Source organism: Pseudochaenichthys georgianus, chromosome 13, assembly GCF_902827115.2.
Source record: "Pseudochaenichthys georgianus chromosome 13, fPseGeo1.2, whole genome shotgun sequence".
In the NCBI taxonomy this organism is placed as follows: domain Eukaryota; kingdom Metazoa; phylum Chordata; class Actinopteri; order Perciformes; family Channichthyidae; genus Pseudochaenichthys; species Pseudochaenichthys georgianus.
In genome coordinates, this window is record NC_047515.1 from 3,278,535 (window position 1) to 3,302,186 (window position 23,652).

The window sequence follows — 23,652 nt, forward strand, 5'->3', positions numbered from 1 at the left end:
GTAGCTGATATTTTATGAATCAAACCGGAACTGCTGGTGTCGATTGCCTTTACGTGCAATTGAAGCTAACGTTTCTGAAAAGAGAAAGGTAATACCGGTGTGGAGTTGTGTTCCTGAATAATTCATTGGGAAACGGTGTGGAACCATAGACTGTCTGTAGAGACACACGTGCTCGTAATTTATTCCAAAGACCATTAAGCAGAGCAGGATGTTAAACCCCCTGCGCAGCGGCCATAATGCATGGCATGGATTGGCTTCTCGCTGAAATGCTGTTCATTTCCCCCAGGCTCCAATGCACATTCACGTTCTGTCACAATTTCAAATATGTTTTTGATTTCAGTTGACTAAATGTCACATGAGGCCACACTGATGTCTATAATATTATGAACCCATGAATCTTTTATTAAATCAGAAATCCTTTATCTGACATAAAGCTTGGACATGTACAATGTTTACAGCAAATGGAACAATTATAATTAAGGCAAAATGAATTATTGCTGACTGCTTCTGCCAGATAGAGTTCTTTTTTAAATAAATCACAGGAAGTAGGCTACGTACTATCTTGTCGTGTCCAGAGCCATTTAATAGAAGAGTTACGACATCTCCGTTCACTCTAATGGACCACTTTTTTACAGCAATGGCGGATCGTGGAGCCTCTCAATCGTTCCCCGGAAGTTAGCGCCAAGGCTGGCAGAGCTGTGGAGTTGCAGCATAATACACCGTTCGTGACGGACTTTTAAAGGTAAGAAGAAGTTTAAAGATGTATATTGCGGATATTATCAGTACATCTGATTCAAATGAACATGTGTATTAAAGGATGTCAGTGGATTATCCCTAAATTAGTAGATTTAGGGAACGTTTACAGATAACAGATTAAGCTAGCATACCGAAGCAAGTTAGCAACACACGTTGAACAGCCTTTTAATTGTAAATTCCGTTCTCTCTATGTCATTTCGTCCAACATGTTGAATTAGAGAAGAGGGGCTTCTAAACGGGATTGTATGCGGGGGTGGAGGGAGTTAAATATTAGATAAATATAACTTTGGTGAGTGTAAAAGTGAGTGTTTTTAGCAGAGCCATATTGTGTCCTTGTGATTATGTATAATGTTGCAGCCCAGCTGATTCTGGATTGATGGCAAAGGGAGAGGGACTTAAGTGAGAGTGAAAACACAAGGTACGTTTAATACTACTGTTTTATATAAGTAAACACCTTATCTCCCCAAGGCAATAGGTGTGCTATATAGGTGTGTATAACCCTTTCTCCTGTCTGTTGCTTCCTCTCTCAGCACAAGAACCAGAGGGGGGTTCAATGGAGCCTGAATACCTGCACTGAGACCCTCACCCTGCAACCTGAGTCTCAACTCTCAGTGTTTTTCAAGCCTTTCCCTGTTTTTTTGTATTAAACAAAACATTAAGCTTTCCCAATGGTGTGGTTTTCGTTTTGTGAAAAAGTGCAAATGCAGTGTTTGTATATAAATCACATATTTTGTTGCTGTTGGTCGTGAAATTGCTCCTGCTGACTTGAGCCAGCCATTTTTTCCTCCGCTCTGTGTCAGTGGGGAAGCCGTACATTCGTACTCCTTTCTCTGAGCGATTTGAGCATCCCCAGGCAGCACATCAAACCATGGTGGCTACTAGGAGGCAGCACATCAAACCATGGTGGCTACTAGGAGGCAGCACAGCAAACCAGGACAACACGGAGGAAAAGGCACCGACAAACTGCATGATATGCTATTCAATGTTTATTGAATTCCATGTATTTGCAATGGATGTTCCTAAAGCAACACATTTAACATCATCACCATCATCATCATATCCTGTCGGTCTCCTGTCCTTTCTGAAAGCCATAAAGATGACATTAGTCATTTAGATAACTTGTGTCCTCAATTACCAGGGGATTACTGAAACTACCATGAATTTAAGAAAATGGTAGAAATGAATCCAATCTGAATTTTAAAGCATTACTTTAGATCCCCTCCCTCTAAATGTATCAATAAACATTAGAAAGTGATCCTCCTGACTACCATACAAGTTTAAGAAGATAATATTGGTTTGAAAGAATTCAAAGCTATAAATAAACAGCAACAGGCTCTTTAACCAAGGCACTGTTAGTAACATGTAAACTAGTTGTTCACACTAATCCTAATATTATCACTTAATATTAGCAAATTCGATTTTATTTTTGAAAACATATTGATGTAAATACATACACATATCGATTTGTTGTATAAATATTGCAAATCAAAACCTTTATTCACTAATAATTACCAAAAATCGTAGTTCTATCTCCTGTTATCAATGCATTCACATTGCCCGCCATGAACTTCCGGGGAACGATCCCTCGTCTACATGAACCACGTGACGATAACCGTTTTTGGACTTCCGGTGTCGTAACTCTTCTATTAAATAGCTCTGGTCGTGTCTAACTTGACGTTTTACCTTTATATAGGTCCTCACTGCGACCACTAGAGGGCAGCATGCATTTTCAATTCTACACGGTAACTAACCTTTGAATGAGAGAGAAACAAACACTGCTGTTCTACCTGAGTCAAGGTAGAAACTAAGATGTAAAAGTAACAATGTTGTTCATACTAACCTCAAATAATTGTTACTCTCTGTACTGTTGCGTAACTGCTGAATCTGCGTCATTGAAATCAGTAAATAAAAACCTTGCTGTCTTATGGGCTAGCAGTGCATTCTGGTGTTCATCCGTTAGATGGCAGTCGTGTTTCTAGATGTCATCGGTAAGTTCTGTCTACTAACACTTCCCGTGAGAACTTTAAAAAATAAAATACATAATCATTGATGCTGAGAAATACTGGATGGACATCTGGGTGGAAATTATGTATTATTATGAAACGGTAAGAGGGGGAAAATGATCAAAAGAGACAATAATGTATGTATATAAATGATCATAGCGTGTTAAACGGAATGCAAGGTTTGTTTACGTATTACCTGTGGAGGTTCTGTAAATAGTGGAAATGTAAAGCGGAGAAATAAGACATTCGAGCAGCGTTAGGAGTAGGAAAACAACTGGTGAATATGTTTGAAGTGTGCAGAACAAATGTATAAGCTAGACGAATAGGAAGTATCCATAATGCGCATGCGCCAGTTACGTAGATTTGTTGTTGTCACGTGACAGCCGACTCAAACTACCCACTTAAGCAGTTACTTGAAGCTGCTAGAAAATGATGAAATATAGAGAAACACTCTCTGCTGACGTGTGACTCAGATGTATAAAGGTACACGGAAAGCTACCTGATAGCGCTGAATCATTTAAAGCGATGTTCTTGTGGAGCTGAACAGACTTGTAGACCTCTTTGCTTAAAACTGCAAACTTATTTTAGCGTTAGCATTAACATTAGCATCATAGGAGGAGGAGGTGTGCCAGCTCCCCGACCACAGACACCACTGACAGTAAGTCCATTTCCAGTCACTAGTATGTGGATACATATGTGTTTGGGAGGGTTTTATTAAGGTATTTATTAAGTGTTATCAAATGTCGATGTTAGCCAACTTTCAGCATTTAGCTCAGAAGTTGTTAAATGACCCTCAATAACTAAATGAATGTATACAGCCTCCAGTTAGTAAATGCTAGCTTGGTGATTTTACTGCAAAAAAAACAACTAAATGTACTTTGAGGCAGTTCCAGAACGTAGTGTGTCAGTGAGTGTGACTGCTGCATTTAGGTTTAATAGATATTTAGGGCATACACCAATTTTAAACATGTGTATGTTCAATGTAAAAGTCACACTCTGGGCCTACAGAGGTGGTCACTATCTCTTTATAAAAGTGTTGCTCGATTAAATACAACTGTACATTTAAGTCTTGAAGCCTCTGATTCAGATTTACTGATTTATCCGACTCATGGTTACAAAACACCAGAGGTGGGAGAAGTACTCAGATCTTTTTCAAAATGTTACTCAAGTAAAAGTAGAAAAGTATTGGCTTCTTGATAAACTAAAAAGTGACCAAAGCAAAATTATTCATTCAGAATAATATATATTATATATACAGGTTAAAATGACCCCTCATGTCCTAAACCGTCTTACTCCGTGCCATTAGTCCTGTCACGCAGAAATGAGTAACACTCTGACGTTGTCTCTTCCCAGCTGCGTTCAGCATGCGGCCCCGACAGAGGGGGTCCCACCTGGGCCTGATGCTGCTGGCCTCCCAGCTGTTCCAGATGGGACTGGACAACATCCCCCCCGTCACGCTGGCTGTGCTGGGACTCAACGTGTATCTGTTCCTATTCCCTGCTGCGCCTCTCATGCAGGTAATGCACTGATGATAGAGTTTTAATGGGACAGAAATAACACCATCACATGTTGTAGAAAACAGCTTACAATTTATTTTATTAATATGAGTTTGCCTCTGGTAAATGTGTTTTTTTATTTTGTCTTCATCTTTACACTCACCTTTGCTATAACAATGTCATGTTCCCCGCTGTGGTATGAATGAAGGATTTCTGATTGAATTTGCTGCTTTTCTTTCTCCCAGTAAGTAGAAACTATAATGTCTTATGTCTTATACTCTATCAAGGTTATTCAATATGAGCCCCTTTAGACCCCTTTTTAAACACACACCTTTCAACCTATTTGTTTCTACTCCTGTTTGTGAAGACTGTGAAGCTGGCTTTATATTATGCATTTTGTGTGATCAATACAAAAAATAGAATTATATCCAATCTAATTCAACAAAAATTAGAACTTTACAAGATTTAAAAAAGGCGAAAACTCAATTTAAAAGAATAAGCAAACTTATATTTTACTTGGTTGTTAGATAATAAACCTTAAGGAATACAAACGGTTACGAACTGTGTCTTGCTTCCACACATGTTGTCCTTATCTGTGCATCTTAATAGGCTAGCACCGTGGGAGTTGTAGTCTCTTATCTTCCACTCGAGACTACTGAATTTCCCACTGGGGCTCTTCTTCTCATCTCAGGCCCTGGCCACGATAACGGTCGTATCTGCTACAGTTCACTATCAGAAAGACGGCCGACATGGAAACGCAGAAAACGATAACGGGTCCCAAGGTGGGTAGATCTGCAAACGAAACGCTCTGGGTCGGGAAACGGCTCCGTGTTTACGCCTATACGATCATTTCCGGATAACGTTGAAGCAATAGCCCCGCCTCTCCCACCTCTCCTGCTCAGAGATCAGCTGCTGGGCTGTCAGAAGAGGGGGAGGAAAAGAGAGGCTCCGTTTTGTATTATTGTATAGAGTCGTTATTCATTTGTTTTAAAGCTCAATAAATAACAAAGAAGACCTCTGACCGGCACTTTTCTAATTTTGTTCGGAAGATTTCAACTTTAACGGACATGTTGACCGGCGAAAAAAAATCTAACTGAAACTCTGCTGCACGGTCCCCTCGTCCCTTGGAAGAGGCCGAGAGGAGGGTGTTTGTCATCTGCTGGTGGACTACCGGAGAGACATACAGCAGGAGCACACGCTTGCTTCGGGGAGGGAGAAAAAGAACCAGAGCGGAGAATAAACAGAAGGGCAATCAGAGCTGGCCCGACCCATTAAGCGACATAAGCGGCCGCTTAGGGCCCCGCAGCCACTAAGGAGCCCCCTAGCAAAAAAATAAAAATAATAATATATATATATATTTTTTTTAAATTAAAAACAATTAAATCTCAGTACACCGTCGCCGTGATAAGTATGTTTAATTAATTGTGTTAATATGCCTAGATTGCCTACTTTCAAAGTCATGTATTATATTGTTGAGTCAATCATATAATACATTAACCGTGCTTTACCTGAACCTCATCATGACACTAATTTCCCGTGTTCAGTGAATGCAACAGAGGCAAGACACCAGACCAATCAGAGAGTTGAATGGAAATAAACATCGTCTTATTGGCTGACAGGTACCTATCCTGTGAGCTGTGACAATGTTTAAACTGTCAGTCGGACTCAGAGTTTTTGAAGATGGACATAAGAACATTTGTTCTTATAAAAGACAACAATTCTCAAGTGGTGGCTCTGGGGTTGTTGTGTGAGCCACCACTTGAGAATTGTTGTCTTTTGACTTGAGCCGGGTGAACAAGGTATGTAAATGTCAGTAAACTTCCAAGTTATGCAAACATGTAAGCAAAGCATAAATTACAGCTACGTTGACGTTACTTTGAATCGCGGTGGTAAGCTAAACCGTTAGCAAGTAGCTATAGCTAGCCAGATATATTAAATAGGGCTGTCAAGTTAACGCGTTAATAACGCGTTAACGCAAAAAAAAATAACGCCACTAATTATTTTAACGCAATTAACGCATGTATATTTTTTGTCCTCGGCCGCCCCGTAGTTTCAGAGAGCATGGAGTTTAATATACCATCTACAAGCTGATGCTGACAGCCCCGCTCCTGCCGCCCGCTTGTGGCAGACCACACTTCCACGCTCACCGGCAGGCACCGACTGGCTATTGGGAGGACCGGGAGGGTGTGTGTATGTGTGGCCCGAGCGAGCGAGAGAGAGACCTTACGTGCATTGTTGTTGTTAGCATCTGGTGCTAGCTAGCTGCGCTAACGGATATAAGGAGCTGTTTAAATGAAAACAGAGGAGCGACATTTCGCCGACAACTGCGCCGAGCACTTGACTTTATGCAGGAAGCCAGACAGCGGGACATTGTACGAAAAGTCAGTACACTAAGCACGGATAGTGCGCAACATGATTGCACCGTCCAGGCAGCTCCCGTTCGAGCATATGCCTTGAGTTGCACATAGCTCCAACGATCCATCACACACACACACACACACACGCACACGCACAAGCACACACACACACCATTTGTATTGTATTATTGTATGAGAGAGGTTCTAGGTTGAATTGAGACGAATATTTGTAATGTTCAGAGGTTGTTGTTTAATATTCATGAGAATATTTGTCATTGTTCAAATGATAATAAACATTAGCATAAAGCATATTTGTCCACTCATATGTTGATAAGAGTATTAAAAACTTGAAAAATATTCCTCTAAGGTACATTTAGAACAGATAAAAAATGTGCGATTAATTTGCGATTAATCGCGATTAACTATGGACAATCGTGCGATTAAATATTTTAATCGACTGACAGCCCTAATATTAAATAAATGTTTTTTAGCATTACCTGGTGATTTCAAAGAAAGCCCTGGGAAATGTTGACTTACTGTTCGACATGAAGCTAGAAGCTACCTTACCAGTTGATCCGGAGTCCTGTCAGTTAAAGTGTTTCATAGTTAGCTTAGCTAAGCATCAACCTAGCACTGAAATATATGGATGTTATGTGACAGTATTTCTGAGAAAAAGTCAGCTGAAATGGTGGCATAGTTGCCACTGCTTTACGTGTCAACAGCATTTTTGAACGTATTTGCAGCAGTAAATGTGGCTGTTGGGCCACTGACGTTGCCATAACACCTGCATTTAAATGTGCAACCTCTTTTTGTGACAGATTTTTGCAATAAATTATAATTCTTCTGAATGATATTCCTATTGACAGCTAGTTTATATGTGAACATTATGAGATGGACAGCCAGAGAGAATAAATGAAAAACAATTATGAAATACTATATGACAAAACAAGAATACAGTTTAAGTGATTTGTAAAATATCCATAAAGAAAAATCTGCTTACAGTTATGTTTCATATGGGTGTTGAGAGATGTATCCATAGATCTCTTAATTTTGCTCTCCAAGTGCACCAGATCGATGCTTTTAACTTCAATATTAAAAAAAAAAAAAAATCTTCCCGGGGGAGCATGCCCCCGGACCCCCCTAGAAGAGGTGAGGACCCCCCTAGAGGAGGTTAGGTCCACGGTGTTTACATGCTTATTTATACAATATGTGTGCTTATGCTAACATCATAAGACAAAAGTTGGTTCCGTGTTGTTACGTGAGAATGCGCTAGAGTGAGGGGGGCCCTCAAGTAAAAGCTCGCTTAGGGCCCCCAAAAGTCTAGGGCCGGCCCTGAGGGCAACCATGCGCGGGAAGTCTTCTTCGCTGCTTTTGTGGCAGACTACAGCGCCACTTACAGGCCTGGCATATGTACTACAGCGTCTCCAGCGCTTTCGAGCGGTCTTGTGTGAACGGACACGTTTCTGGTGCCTGTTGCGTGTGGACGGAAGACTTTTTTGATATCGATTTCGGTCCGTTTGCTTTATCGTCCTCATGTGGCTCCAGCCTCAGCTCCACCCTTGTAAGACCATAGTCCTCAGTTATGATATATCCTCAATCACTGCGTCACTCCTAAACAGCATCCTAGTTCACAAGACACAAGAAGCAGTCCGCAATGATTTCTTTGTTTTATATATGTATTTGACACACACTTTTCTGTTTATTTATGCAAGGGATTTATATGTTTTACTGAAATGAAAGCACAGTAAACATTTGATGACTTTGATCATCCTGAGTCCACAACAGGCGCCATCCAGACAACTGTGGGGCGGAGTATTGATACGCTTGTAGCAATAACACTTCCCCACGCCATGTTTCCTCACTCCTCTCTCCTCTGGAAGCCTCCTCCTTCCTCGACTCCTCTGCATCTCAGCAGCTGGGACGTCTTTCAATATGGCGTGTGCTGATGGAGAAAGAGGGGTGGAGTCGGGACATTGGGATGATCCTTGGCTCTAACAAAAACTAATTCTGTGTTTCCTCTCTCAGGCGTGTGTGAGTGTGCAGCAGGCCTACTGGCAGGGGGGCTGGCGCCGCCTGCTGCTGTCCCCGCTGCACCACGTGGATGACTGGCACCTCTACTTCAACATGGCCTCCTTCCTCTGGAAAGGGACCAACCTGGAGCGGCGGCTGGGGGGCCCCTGGTTCCTCTACCTGCTGTGCGTCTTCTCTCTGCTCACCGGGGGGGTGTACCTGCTGCTGGAGGCCGCGCTGACAGAGCTGACCCAGGACCAGTCCTACAGCACGGCCTGCGCCGTGGGCTTCTCAGGTACAGTGAGTCTAACAAACTCACACACAAAGCTGGGAGATCTGTGTTAAAGATTGGACTTTAGATGTAGCACAAAATGAAAATGAGAAATGACATTGTCTTAAACGGGAAGCTTTATAATGCAGAGAAGTATTTATTCTTAAATGAGTAGGTTATGGATTGAAAGATAACAGGCGTGCGTGCGCAGGTGTCCTGTTTGCTCTGAAGGTGCTCAGTAACCACTACCACCCTGGAGCTGTGACCCATGTGATGGGCCTCCCGGTGTCTAACCGCTACGTGAGCTGGGTGGAGCTGGTGCTGATCCACATGATGTCACCTGGGTGAGTTACCTGTCAAAGGTGTTCACTCCGCAGATCTGCTGTAGAGATAACAGAACTCGCTTGATGTATGTTGTAGAGCAATGACCCTGCTGGGCTTAGTGCTTCAGAAACACATATCAATCAGAAGTCCTGTATATGTCCTGCAACGTGTAAATGTACATTATTAAACAGCAGATACTGTAGACTTAAAGTCAATAACACAATTAGTAAAACAAATAGCAGAGATGTACACCATGGTTAGGGTTGAGAACCGAAACTCGGTTCCAGGTGAGAACCGATAAGAGAATACCGGGTACCCATATAAAATACACAATTTCGGTTCTGCTTAACGGTTCCTAAACGCGGTAGACCCTGTATTCCACCGGGTCCGTCTGCGCCGCGGTGACCCGGTGGAATACAGGGGCGGACTGGCCATCTGTGTGTTCTGGAGAATCACAGAACGGCCGGTCGTCAGCGGGAAGTTGACGGCCGGCTCGGTTTGCTGTCGGCCGGCACCGCCCTTAACGGCGTCATGTAAGTTGCGCTGACAGGCGACAAAGGTCTACAGTTGCCCCGCAGCGAGGCTCCCCCGCCCCCCCGTAGACAGTTCACGAGCTCAGTCACTTCATAACACCAAAGATGGGTCGCGGTAAACGCTCTGAAGTGAGGCTCCACTACACTAAGAAAGAAAAAGACGAGGCACAGTGTAATGCCTGCTAATAGCTGGCCACAGGCAGCTCAGTTAAAATAAAGCACAGCTATTGTGCAATACATTTGTATTGCATGTATATTTTTTATTTGTAAAAATGTCAGTTAAAGCTTAAAAGAATAAAGATATTTTTATTATCTAAACATTTGACCTCTTTCTTTTACAATTTTGGAATCAAAACGGGGAATCGATAAGAACCGGAATCGATACATTTCAAACGATACCCATCCCTAACCATGGTAGAAGAAAAGTGACCATATTGAATTAAAGAGCTAGCTGGTACTGTATGCCAAACTGTAAGTAAACTGAGATAAATAAACGTGGAATTGCAGGAGGATATATTGCACAGAGTTGTATATTTACAGATATTATATTGCACATCAGAGGTATTCCAGTCTGTGTGTGTTTTATCCATTACTCACCAAACAACACTCATGTTTCGAAGTTCAATGATAGAAGGTTGTCCCTATTTTCTCACAACTTGGCAATTGTCGGACTTTAAAAAAAAAGGTGAAACTAAATCATTGCAAACTATATGTCATGAAGTTTGATTTTTAAATAAATTTAATGTCCGGAGTGTATTTTTTCTTATTTTGATTTGTATTTAGTCATTAAAAAGAGTTAAGAAAAGTCAATAATATTCATGAGTAAATTGAAGTTGCTAAAGTATTTAAGGTAGAAAAACTGTATCACAGTTGTTCTTTAGATAAGTTTCCCTTTTGTTACTACATGCTGTTACGAATGAAGGTGTCCACCAGGTGGCAGTGTTTGAGTAGTCAGGAGTTACTGTGTGTCTCCTCAGGACCTCTCTGATTGGTCACCTGGCTGGGATCCTGGTGGGTCTGCTCTACACGTTAGGACCCCTGAAGGCCGTCATGAAGAAATGTGCAGGTCGGAAATCATCAGATTCTGTGTTGCCTTGTAACGTGTTCAAAACCCACTCTCTGGTTAGCAAATATATGAATGAATAAAGATAAAGGTTTCATCTTCCTTAAATTCTTTAAATAGATTTAGTTGTGATTCAGGTCATATACTAGCCTCATGGAAGCTCTCAGTATCTATTAGGGATGTGAACGATTAATCGAATATTCAACATTATTCAGATATTAGAATATGAGTTATGAATATTTGTATTGTAATCTTTATTTTATTTTTTGGGAGGGGTGCCTAAGTTGATTATATATTATCAAATGGAAGAATTCAATGTATACGACAGTGCCATCGCTAAGCGTGTTAGGTCTCAAGGTGTGTTTTGCTCTGCTCACCGGCCCCTCACAGCGGGCAGAGCTGCAGCTGCTGCCCCTCCCCACACGCAGATCAAACCTCATCTTAGTCCCACATCCCAGCTGAGAGGGTCTTCTCTACAGCTGGCCTGATTCTGACCCGCCTCTCCCCTGAGTAGACATGCTCATATTCTTAAAGAAGAATGAGTATTGAATAGCTGCATTCTGTGCATAGGCCCTGTTACAGGTCGATCTCTGTTGTCACGGGTTACGTTACCCTGACCCGTTATGTTGTTCGTGTTTGATCCCTCTTTCATTTAAAAACCCAGTTATGTTTTAGGCATGAAAGCTGCAGGCCTATAGCTGTCAACTGTTCACACTGTGATCACCAGCTCAATACATTGACACATTCTACTTGGTTTCTATACCTATTTGAACATGTATTTATTTATTTTTCTAAATTACATTTTTTATTTATTTATTTTTGTCAACATTTGTCCCACATTTATTTATTTTCATAGGATATGTACATTTCGGTTAATCGGTTAACCGTTTTTTTGAGGGTCGAATATTGGAATATACATTTGCTTTCAAATTCCCGCCCCTAGTATCTATGACTACGAGGTGACAGTTCATGTGTTAAAACAATACTGGAGAAACATTAAAACACTGTTTGTCCTAAAATGGTCTCTTTATCTATATTCCACCAGGGTTTGTTACATCGAGCGGATATGACTCCCGACCCAGTGCATACTACAACTCATCAGGCTCGACAGGTACCAAAGCATTCTGGGAAAGTCATTGCATGTACACAAGTTTAGCTAGAATTTGATTGTATCTGTGTGTCCAATGCAGGGTGAGCGCATGCCGCTGCATGTCATTGTTGTCCAGACGCTGCAAGCGTTTCCAGTTGAACATATTGTCAGGAAAGCACCACTGATGTGATGTCACTGCAGAAATGGGATGAAAAGCGTGTTTTTGGACGTGTTTGTCAGACAGAAACAATAACAAAGATAAAAAAGGCTGTTATTCTGAGCAGATGGGCCGCTGTGAAGCTCGTTCAGACAGTGTGCGAGCAAGCAACTCCTCGGTGCTCAATGTGAAAACAAAAGTAGTAGTAGTTCCACACACAGAACATAGAACTCAGAAGGTATTGAAAGACTGACATTTGGTCTCAAGCCTTAACCTTTTTCAATTGTGTTTCATTGCTTATTCCATATTGCATGTGTGTGTTTGCATACTCAGGATACCGTCAGAACCATCCTCCAGACTACGCCCCCCCCCACACAGCTTCTTATAGCAGCGGACTGACAGAGGAGGAGCAGCTCGAGGCGGCCATCAGAAACAGTCTGAACGACGGGGGTAAGGGAGGGGAGTGTGGGGGGGGGGGGGATTCTAATGACACTATCTTCCATTAATGAAAAGATTTTCATAAGGTTTCAATTATTTTTTTTTTGCTAATTTCTTTTAAATCTCTTTTAAAAACTTGCTTTTATGTTATTGTACTTGTGTTTTATTACATTCTATTTGTTTTACTCTTCATTTTATGAAATATGTTTTAGTTCACGTTTTCCATGTGTTTATGTGAAAGCACTGCTGTTTTTAAAAACAAGGCCATTCCAAGTGCTTAACAGAAGAATATAATACATATACAATTACATTTAAATACATTGAAAAACAGTCATTAAAAAGATCTTATAATTGTTTTTAATGTGAAGCCTTTGGGCAAAGTTAAAATAAAATAAGACTGGTAAAATACAGAAATAAAAGTTACAGTTCAGTGTGAGATACAAACCAGTGAATAAACCGGCAGAAAAAAAGCTTTCAGTTTGGATTTGAAAGTTGTGAGGGTTACAGTGGACCTGGAGTTTGCTCCTGATAGATGGAGCATAATGACTGAACCCCGCTTCTCCATTTATTTTTCTGGGGACAAAAAGCAGACCTGCGGGTTCATAAAGCCACTCTGAGTCAGCTGACAGCCAGTGTCTCAATCTAACGGTGTGTTGTTCTGTAGGACAAAGCAGCCAGAGAGGAGCTCCTCCTCCCTACGGTCTTCACCTCTCTGGTGAGGCCGGAGTGGAGGAGATCAGGTTGAGGAGACTGAGGAGGTTTGACAGCAACAGTCGGCAGTGAAGAGGAAGAAGGAAGTGAAGGTGACAAGAGAAGAGGAGGCGTTCCCCCTGAAGCTCCAGACTTCACAGGATGAAGGTCCGCGCACACGGACTGACCCTTCATCAGCTCGGTGACAGCGCTGCTCTGACCCGAGCTACGCTAAGCTGCTCATGTGAAGATGCTTATGAGCCAGTGAGGTTGTCTGGTGATGAAGACTCCAATGGGGAATTAATAGGACATATCAAATGCCGTAAAGCTTTTTTGACGTTGTATTTTTTACATTATTTTGTATGTATGAAACATATACACATAAAAGCAACTACAGTATGATGAGATGCGGCAATTCATTTCATCCAAAGGGAATTGGCTCCGCAATCCATTTTTCATAAACCCTAAAGTTGTTTAAAACCCAATTTTAGATCTGCATAATATTCATTTCATTTGCAAAACATATCTTCCAAACATATGTATCTCAATCTTGACTTATCTAGTATATCTATCTTTTTACAGATCTTGTTTATTGTGGAGAAAAGACGGTTAAATAATCTATTTCTTTCTGTTCTCACAAATGCAATATAGAATAAAATATTCTATTATGGACTCCAATTACATTTTCTTTCATGAGGTATAAAGTCGGTAAAGCTGATTGACACAAGCCATACCCAAACGTTTACAAAAGATAGCTTCCCCTTCAAACCAGCTTTTGTTTGATTTGCAAAACACAACACCACCTGATGCCAAATCCCCATGCATAATAATGGCACGTGTAATTCTGCCTCGATGGCGCACATCTGGTTTCAAGACGGCCCGCTTGGCTTCAGCAAAGACACGACTCGCTGTTACTACATACATTACTTACGTCTCAATACATCATTTTTAGGAATAGCATTAAGTGGATTAAGCACAAAACTTTCTAAAACATCCCCACACGAGAGTGACAGTGGCTGTAAGCAAAGTTTAAAAATCGACGTGAAAGAAGTACATTGCTGGCTCCATTTCGCCTAAAGCCCTGAGGCATGATGGGAAGTAGGACAGCTTAAATTAGAGCAAAGAAACCCAACGAGCCATTATGGGTCTAAAACCATGCTGCAGTATTCACAATGAAACCGTGCATCCTCATGTGATCAGAAGAACGAGTGGGGGGTGTCAAATAATCAATTTTATTAATATACACTGAAAAATCTGAACCGTTGATTTTATTAAATGTCTGATGTCAGCAGATTTCACATAACTGCATTAGGTTAGTTGGAAGCAATCATAATAAGTTTAAATAAGAAACATTAGGTTCAACTTAATGTTATTGCTTTCACCTAACCTCATACAGTTAAGTGAAACCTGTTCACATAATACATTTCATTAAGTCAACGTTTCAGCTTTTTCAGCGTCGACCCAATATCAGAGGTTTTCTAGTTTTAACATGAGTCAGATTTGACTGTTTGTTTTGCATGCTGCCGAGGGGAGCGTGGGAGCCGAGCGGAGAGGCCCTGCAGAACATGAAGGGGGGGGGGGGGGGGGGGGGCTGCAGAACATGAAGGGTGGGGGGGCTGCAGAACATGAAGGGTGGGGCTGCAGAACATGAAGGGGGGGGGGGGGGGGCTGCAGAACATGAAGGGGGGGGGGGGGGGCTGCAGAACATGAAGGGTGGGGCTGCAGAACATGAAGGGTGGGGCTGCGGAACATGAAGGGTGGGGGTGGGCTGCAGAACATGAAGGGTGGGGGGGGGGCTGCAGAACATGAAGGGGGGGGCTGCAGAACACGAAGGGTGGGGGCTGCAGAACACGAGGGTGGGGGCTGCAGACACGAAGGGTGGGGGGGCTGCAGAACATGAAGGGTGGGGGCTGCAGAACACGTTGGGTGGGGGCTGCAGAACACGAAGGGTGGGGGCTGCAGAACATGAAGGGTGGGGGGGCTGCAGAACACGAAGGGGGGGGCTGCAGAACATGAAGGGTGGGGGGGGCTGCAGAACATGAAGGGTGGGGGGGGCTGCAGAACACGAAGGGTGGGGGGGGGGCTGCAGAACACGAACGGTGGGGGGCGGCTGCAGAACACGAAGGGTGGGGGGGCGGCTGCAGAACACGAAGGGTGGGGGGGGCTGCAGAACACGAAGGGTGGGGGGGCTGCAGAACATGAAGGGTGGGGGCTGCAGAACACGAAGGGTGGGGGCTGCAGAACACGTTGGGTGGGGGCTGCAGAACACGAAGGGTGGGGGCTGCAGAACACGAAGGGTGGGGGGGGCTGCAGAACACGAAGGGGGGGGGCTGCAGAACATGAAGGGTGGGGGGGGGCTGCAGAACACGAAGGGTGGGGGGGGGCTGCAGAACACGAAGGGTGGGGGGGGGCTGCAGAACACGAAGGGGGGGGGCTGCAGAACACGAAGGGTGGGGGCTGCAGAACACGAAGGGTGGGGGCTGCAGAACACGTTGGGTGGGGGCTGCAGAACACGAAGGGTGGGGGCTGCAGAACATGAAGGGTGGGGGGGCTGCAGAACACGAAGGGGGGGGCTGCAGAACATGAAGGGTGGGGGGGGCTGCAGAACACAAGGGGGGTGGGGGGGGCTGCAGAACACGAAGGGGGGGGCTGCAGAACATGAAGGGTGGGGGGGGGCTGCAGAACACGAAGGGTGGGGGGGGGCTGCAGAACACGAAGGGTGGGGGGCGGCTGCAGAACACGAAGGGTGGGGGGGGCTGCAGAACACGAAGGGTGGGGGGGCGCTGCAGAACATGAAGGGGGGGGGATGCAGAACACGAAGGGTGGGGGGGGGCTGCAGAACATGAAGGGTGGGGGCTGCAGAGTGACGGAGAGATGACAGGATGGGGACAGGATGACAAAGCGCCGCTCACAGCAGGTGGCGTCTGCCTGTAGCATGAGTGCATTCCAAAGCTGCTCCTCGACGTGTCGCTGGCTTTATGACTCTTACCAGTTTGTCATCGTGCGTCGTGCATCACACGTGTCTGTGAACACATGCAGAACATCGCTCAACCTGCTGCCACCGAGCAGCAGAGATGAAACTGAGGTACACAAATACCTGATTTGAGCATTTAGTGTGGCTTCATCAATAGTCTATCATCAAAGGATTCAGGTTTGAGCCCTTTTGAAGAGTCCTTCAGCAAGTTTCTGACTCCCCTCTGCCAAGTGTACCTGAATCACTTTACCCATGGAAGTCAATCAAAAGCTCATATCTGTGAAGTGTGAGTTCTACTCCAGGTGTCATGGTTGCAAGCACAATACAAACAATATGACATGAGAAGCGGTTTGTGTTATTTCTTTAGCCAATCGCAGAGGCAACAATTCATTAATGTCTTAACATACTTTTGTTATCATAACAACCTTAACCCTTAACCTTACTAAATTAGGCAAACTGTTTACCTGCTTTTGTGTAAAAAGTGCTGTTGGGCCTTAATAAAACTTGTTTATACATGTGATTTTATTGTTTTCTCCTTTTTGAATAAACCAAGACGGGGACTTCCGGTGCGTAAATACAGGAGCACATGTTTCTCTATCAGGGAAACAGTCAGCCATGTTACATTTAGAGAGTTTGTTAAGAACAGAAGGTTTCTTCTTATGTTCAGATAGTAAAGCCTATTATTGGGCAATATAAAACAGTTTGATCAATTAAAATAAGTGGGAAAAAGATTGATCAATATATTTTTTTAATATATATATATATTTAGAAAAAACGATCCTTCCATCCTTCCTCATCCACTTATCCGGAGTCAGTAGGCGGAGTAAGCAGTTCCAGCTGAGGGCCCCAAACCTCGCTGTCCCTGGCCACATCACCCAGCGCTGACTGGGGGATTACAAGGCACTCCCAGGCCAGCGTGGAGACATAATCCCTCCACCTGGTCCTGGGTCTTCTTCCAGCTGGACGGAGCGGCCAGATTGCATCCTTACCAGATACCCGAACCACCTCAACTGGCTCCTTTCTATGTAAAATAGCAGTGGAAAAAGGCATTTTGGTTGCTTGTATCTGCATCATCCTTCAGTCATGTAGAAAAAAGAAAAAAAAATGGTGTGGAAGAAATCATTTCAACTGATAAAGATCATAACAAGTTATTTAATAGAGATCTGCACTGAAAAAGTTCCAATGTTCGATTAAAACGTCATCTTTCCAACATGGTGACCTTGAAGCTGGTAAACAAACACCATGACAGAGAATCTATTTCATCTACTGCATAGGCAGTATAGGCGAATGCTAAGGGCGCATCAATCGATGGGGGGCTCCCATGTAATGTATGTGAAATAGTTCTTTTTTTGAAATAATGGTTTTAGTGTGCAATTATAGGTTTTCATTTCGTATTTGTGTTAATTTAAAATAAATCAAACTCCCAAAAAACATATACAGCTTTTATTATCCAAATATTTGTATTGATTTTCCACATATAACAAACCGCAGCACTCAACATTCAAAAATACAGCACACACAGAAAGTATACAAAATATCAATTGACATCCAGAGGAGATACAAACTATGTATATAGAAAATAAACGTACACATACATTATAATATGAAATTAAAAACGACATGGTTAAATAACCAAAAGTAAAAATGAAAACATAAATGAATAAAAAACAATGTGGTGGGGTGGGGTTAGCTACGTTATTTCAATGTTAGAGAATTCGTTCGTAGGACAGGAATGGTTGCCAGACCTTATAGTACTTTGCGATAGAGCCCCGGGTAGTGTGCTTTAGCTGCTCAAGTTTCAGATGGGACATTACTTCCTCTACCCAGCGCTTGTGAGACGGCGGTGCAGCCTTCTTCCAACTAAAGAGTATCAGACGTCTAGCAAGTCGGGTAGAGAATGCCACAGCCTCAGCCTGATCAGTTGATATTCGTGTATCCTGTGTGACCACGCCAAATAATGCCGTCAATGGGTTAGCATCCACCGCCGGGTTACACATGTACGAAAAGGTTTTAAATATACCAGTCCAAAAAGGGGCCAGTTTTGGACAGAGCCAAAACATGTGACTTAGGCTGGCCGCGTCCCGACTGCACCTGAGGCAGGTTGGGTCTAGACCTGGGTAAAATCTGGCCAGTTTACTTGCAGATAGATGTAACCTATGCAAAACCTTAAATTGTAGCAGCCCATGTCTAATGCACATTGAGGACGAGTGGACAAATTGAATTGCTGCCTGCCAAATAGTATCTGATATAGTTATTCCCAGCTCTTCCCCCCCATTGCCTCATTAAGTGATTAAGCGACGGAGCGGGGACCCTCTGAATATTGTCATATAATACAGACACCAGACCCCTGTCACAGGGATCCATATTTAAACAGTCATCAATCCAGGTACTCTGTGGGGCTGCTAGAGAGAAGTGGGTCCTCACATAAATGCAAATGACTATTGAAATCCTTCTTTAACTGCTCAAAATAAATAAAGTGTCCATTCTTAAAACGATCTTTAACACACCTAATCCCTCTCCCATGCCATAACCGAAAGGATGGATCAGTGAGAGATGGAGACAAATTGACATTTGCCAGAATTGGGGAAGCAATAAGTGCCTGTTTGTGTTTGAAATGAATTCTACACTGAGTCCATGTCTTTAGAGAGCCTTGGATGACTGGGTTATTCGTCCAGTAGTTTTTACTCAAGGGTAGTGGAGCGCAAATTAAAGAGCAAAGTGACACTGGATTACTTGAATGCTGCTCCTTTACAGACCAGACTGGGGATTCGTCCGTCACATCAACCCAAAACATCAGCTTGTGGATGTTGGCAGCCCAATAATAATACAAATCATTGGGTAAGGACAAACCACCCTCCCCCTTTGGCCTTTCCAAATACTCTTTCCTAATTCGAGGTACAGCTTTATTCCAAATGAAAGTGGAAGTGCATTTATTTAATTCCCTAAAGAAGGATTTAGGGATGAAGATTGGGATTGCCTGAAACAGAAATAAGAACCTGGGCATGATCGTCATGTTAACAGAATGAACCCTGCCAGCTAGTGACGGGGGGAGAGTCGACCATCTCTCCGTATCCAGTTTAGCCTTATCAAGCACTGTTTTCAAATGATTGTCCATCAGAGCTTTGTATTTGTACGTGACACAGACACCTAGGTATGTAAAGCTGTCCTTACACATAGTGAAAGGGAAATTCTGATATGACATTTTACGTGCTTTATCATTTATGGGAAATAGAACACTTTTACTCAGGTTCAGTTTATAGCCCGACACCCGGCCAAACTCGGCGATAAGTTCCAAGGCAATAGGTATAGTGGCATGGGGATCCGAAAGAAAAAGAAGAAGATCATCCGCATAGAGCAACTTATGCAATTCTCCCCCCCTTTGCTCTCCAGTTAGACTAGCGGTCTCTCTTAACAGTATTGCCAGGGGCTCTATAGCAATATCGAATATCGGGGTGCTCAGTGGACAACCCTGTCGTGTCCCACGGAAAAGTGGGAAATAATGAGACATTATCCCATTAGTTCGAATTGAAGCTTTAGGCGCTGTATAAAGGATCTTGATCAGCCAACAAAAAGTAGGGCCGAAGCCGAACTTCTCGAGCGCAGTGAACAGGTAATTATATTCAATCCTATCAAACGTCTTCTGTGCATCCAAGGGTATAAGTTCAGGTTCTGGTAGATAACATTGAACACACGGCGGAGGTTGCTTGAAAGTTGTCTACCCACAATGAAACCAGTCTGATCTGGATGTATCAATGTAGGCATAATTCTCTTAAACCTCCCTGCTAGGACCTTGGTTAGAATGTCATAGTCGCAACATAAAAGACTAATCAGGCAATATGATTCACACAACAACGGATCTTTATTCTTTTTGAGTAATAGTGAGATAGAGGCCTGCGTCATAGTTCGGGGAAGAGCCTTCCTAACCAGGACCTCCTCGAATACCTTTACTAATAGCGGCAGTAGTTTAGGGGCAAACTTCTTAAAAAATTAACTTGGATAACCATCATGGTGCTTTTCCGGGCTTAATTTTTTTAATTGCGTTGCCAATCTCTGTTAAGGTTATATTTCTCTCCAGTCCAGATTTGTCTGATTCATCCAAGGAGGGAATTTCAATTTTACTGAAGAAGTCATCTACTAATTCCTTGCTACTTGCCCCGAGGTGTACAGATTCTCATAGAAAGACTGGAACTGGGCATTAATGTTTTGTTGGTCTGTGACAATATTACCTTCCTCATCTTGTATTGCAGATATAAAACCTGCTGTTGCTGACTGTTTAAGTTGATGGCACAAAAGCTTCTTCTGTAGCTCGTTTTAATTACCTGTAGTTTCACCAGCGTTATAAGATATCACTTGCCCCCTTACATATGCTTTCATGCTTTCCCATAGTGTGAAATAACTTATCTCTGGGGACTCATTGGTTTCGAGAAAGAAATCAATTTCTGTGTTTATAAAGTCAACAACGTTTTTTTCCGCAAGCAGCCTAGGATTAAGGCGCCATACGCGTTGGCAGAATATATTTTCCAGAAAACGGAGCTTCAAAAGTACTGGGCAATGGTCTGATATGACTATACTGTTGTATTCCACCTGTGTAGTTATGGGCAATCATTTTTGGTCTATTAAAAAAACAATCAATTCTAGAGTAGGTTTGGTGTACTGGGGAGAACAAATTGTAAAATGTAAATTATATATACACTGAACAAAAATATAAACGCAACACTTTTGTTTTTGCTCCCATTTTTCATGAGATGAACTCAAAGATCTAAAACATTTTCTATATACACAAACAATTGTTCACAAATCTGAAAAAATCTGTGATAGTGAGCACTTCTCCTTTGCCGAGATAATCCATCCCACCTCACAGGTGTGGCATATCAAGATGCTGATTAGACAGCATGATTATTGCACAGGTGTGCCTTAGGCTGGCCACAATAAAAGGCCACTCTGAAATGTGCAGTTTTGCTTTATTGGGGGGGTCTGGGGGGGACGAAAACCAGTCAGTATCTGGTGTGAGGGTTAGGGTTAGGGTTAGAGTAATGTTGTGAATCGAGTGGCCCATGGTGGTGGTGGGGTTATGTTATGGGCAGGCGTATGTTATGGACGATGAACACAGGCCACTCGATTCACAACATTACCCTAACCCTACCCCTCACACCAGATACTGACTGGTTTTCGTCCCCCCCAGACCCCCCCAATAAAGCAAAACTGCACGTTTCAGAGTGGCCTTTTATTGTGGCCAGCCTAAGGCACACCTGTGCAATAATCATGCTGTCTAATCAGCATCTTGATATGCCACACCTGTGAGGTGGGATGGATTATCTCGGCAAAGGAGAAGTGCTCACTATCACAGATTTTTTCAGATTTGTGAACAATATTTGAGAGAAATGGTTATTTTTTGTATATAAAAAATATTTTAGATCTTTGAGTTCATCTCATGAAAAATGGGAGAAAAAACAAAAGTGTTGCATTTATATTTTTGTTCAGTGTATATAGAATAATTATGATGATGAATGCATTTTTTTACCACTAAAATACAGCAACACATCTTTGATTAATGTCGTTTATAACTGGAATATTACAATTATTATTAACTTTGTCTGTACGAAGTAGCCTGTCCAGGAAATATGCCCAAATCAACAAAAACTGTGAGCTGGCAGGCAAGACGCTCCACTTCTGAAACGCACCCGGTATGGTATGACATCGGAGGAGGCCAGAACAAAACCGTGGCGCAGACGGACCCGCGACGCAGACGGACCCGCGACGCAGACGGACCCGCGACGCAGACGGACCCGCGATGCAGACGGATCCGGTGGAATCGAGGGGTAAGAAAAAAAATGACCTCCGCTCAATCCAACGTAAAGGTCAATTAGTCTCTGCATCTGCCTGAGCCAGCGGAGATCACAATAGACTCCCACTGGAGCGATACATTTACCACTGTTCAAATGAAACAAGCGTTTGATCACATTTTCTTTTTCCCCGCAGAGCAGTGATTAACTTCATCATACTTAAATCCTGCTCAGCAATTCATAAAGTCTCGTGGAGAATGGTATTAACTTGTGCAGAGGTATAAGCCCAAGGCACATTTTTAGAACAGTTGTATCGCTCGTGTGCCAGAGTTTCAAGCTGCCATTGATACCTAAAGCAACTTTCCACACTATTTATAGGATCATCTCATGAAATCCCCCATCACACACACCCTCATTTATAATTATCCTGCTGACTTTGTTCTCTACTCTCCCTGTTCTTCCCTGCCCTGTAGTGGATCCTAATGGAACTTCCTGCTACGCTATCAAAGGCCCTGTACATTAGGGGTGTTGAAAATAATCGGTTCTACGATGCATTGCGATGCGGACGTGGACGATTCGGTATCGATGCAGTGACGGAAGATAATCGATTATAGCGTAGTAACATTTGCTTCCTGATTTTCCGGCCGCGGCTTTACTATAACGTTTTTTTTCTGTCACTTTAATATCAAATCGGTCGGTGACGCAGAGATCAGGGAACAGACGTGACAACGGCACAGCAACACCAAACACCGAGCAGTCTGCTTTATCCACCAACACAACACCACCAGTCCAGAAGCAACAGCAGAAGGACCCGCTCTGAATCACTCCGTGTCGCTGCGGCTCAGAGACACAGGGGTTTATGTTTTTCAAAAATAATTGCGTTACAATCATGTCAGGTTTTTGGTGGATTTAATTAAGTCTTGGATTGCAGAGTATGAATGTCCTCTAGCAATTTGCAGACGATATATACGTGTGTAAAGTTTGTGAAGGCAGGAGGAAAAAAGCTTCCGCGATCACCGTCTCCTCTCCGTTCCTCCAAGCCCCGCCCCCTCCCTGAAAATAATGAGTGACAGGCTGATAGTGACCCGATAGAAACATTATTATTCTCTTAATCACTGAGATATAATGAAGCTAATTTAATCTCATACATTCATGGGATTTATGTAACAGTAAGACAGAGAATGTAAGTGTGCACCCACATGCACTATTTTAGTTATATGCTGTTGTAAATACTCCTGTTGTCTGCTGTGTTCAGACTCAAGTCCTGTGTGTGATGCCACATTCAGGACATTCAGTGTCCTTTCTTTAACAGAAGACCGTGGCTAGAAGCTGCAGCTAGACTGCAGAAGCATTAGCTTTTTTTTTTTGAGGATGGAACAACTTCACACACGGAGGCTAGACCTATACAATTAATTTATTTTGGTTTATAAATTAATGTCAAGACATTTATGTTATTGATTTCTGAAGCACTTTTTAAATAATAAAAAGAGAGTTCATATGTATTACTATTTACTGTATGCATTGATGAAAAATAAGCCATGTGCAGTAATATAGAAAATTGAGGATGCAACGCATTGGTATGAATCGTGATGCATCGGGATATCGAATTAAATCGAATCGTTGACAGGATAATCGAATCGTGAGACGAGTGAAGATGCACAGCCCTACTGTACACCCACGCCAGTGTCTTCACTCATTATCGTTGAT

At 42.9% G+C, this 23,652-nt stretch overlaps 2 protein-coding genes across 2 annotated transcripts; one reads left to right on the forward strand and one right to left on the reverse strand.

Annotated features, from left to right (window-relative positions):
- Positions 1 to 3,126: 3,126 nt before the first annotated feature.
- rhbdd1 (rhomboid domain containing 1) lies at positions 3,127 to 13,860 on the forward strand. The gene is made up of 8 exons (XM_034098093.1): positions 3,127 to 3,417; positions 4,113 to 4,276; positions 8,638 to 8,917; positions 9,105 to 9,237; positions 10,728 to 10,816; positions 11,859 to 11,924; positions 12,394 to 12,510; positions 13,163 to 13,860. The coding sequence occupies exons 2-8, from the start codon at positions 4,124 to 4,126 to the stop codon at positions 13,279 to 13,281; spliced, it is 957 nt and encodes a 318-aa protein (XP_033953984.1). The 5' UTR covers positions 3,127 to 3,417; positions 4,113 to 4,123; the 3' UTR covers positions 13,282 to 13,860.
- Positions 13,861 to 14,638: 778 nt separating this feature from the next.
- Positions 14,639 to 16,125, reverse strand: LOC139434989 (uncharacterized). The gene is made up of 2 exons (XM_071205271.1): positions 15,847 to 16,125; positions 14,639 to 15,787 (listed from the first exon to the last, which is right to left on the reverse strand). Exons 1-2 carry the CDS (start codon positions 16,123 to 16,125, stop codon positions 14,639 to 14,641), a joined length of 1,428 nt encoding a protein of 475 aa, XP_071061372.1.
- Positions 16,126 to 23,652: the final 7,527 nt, after the last annotated feature.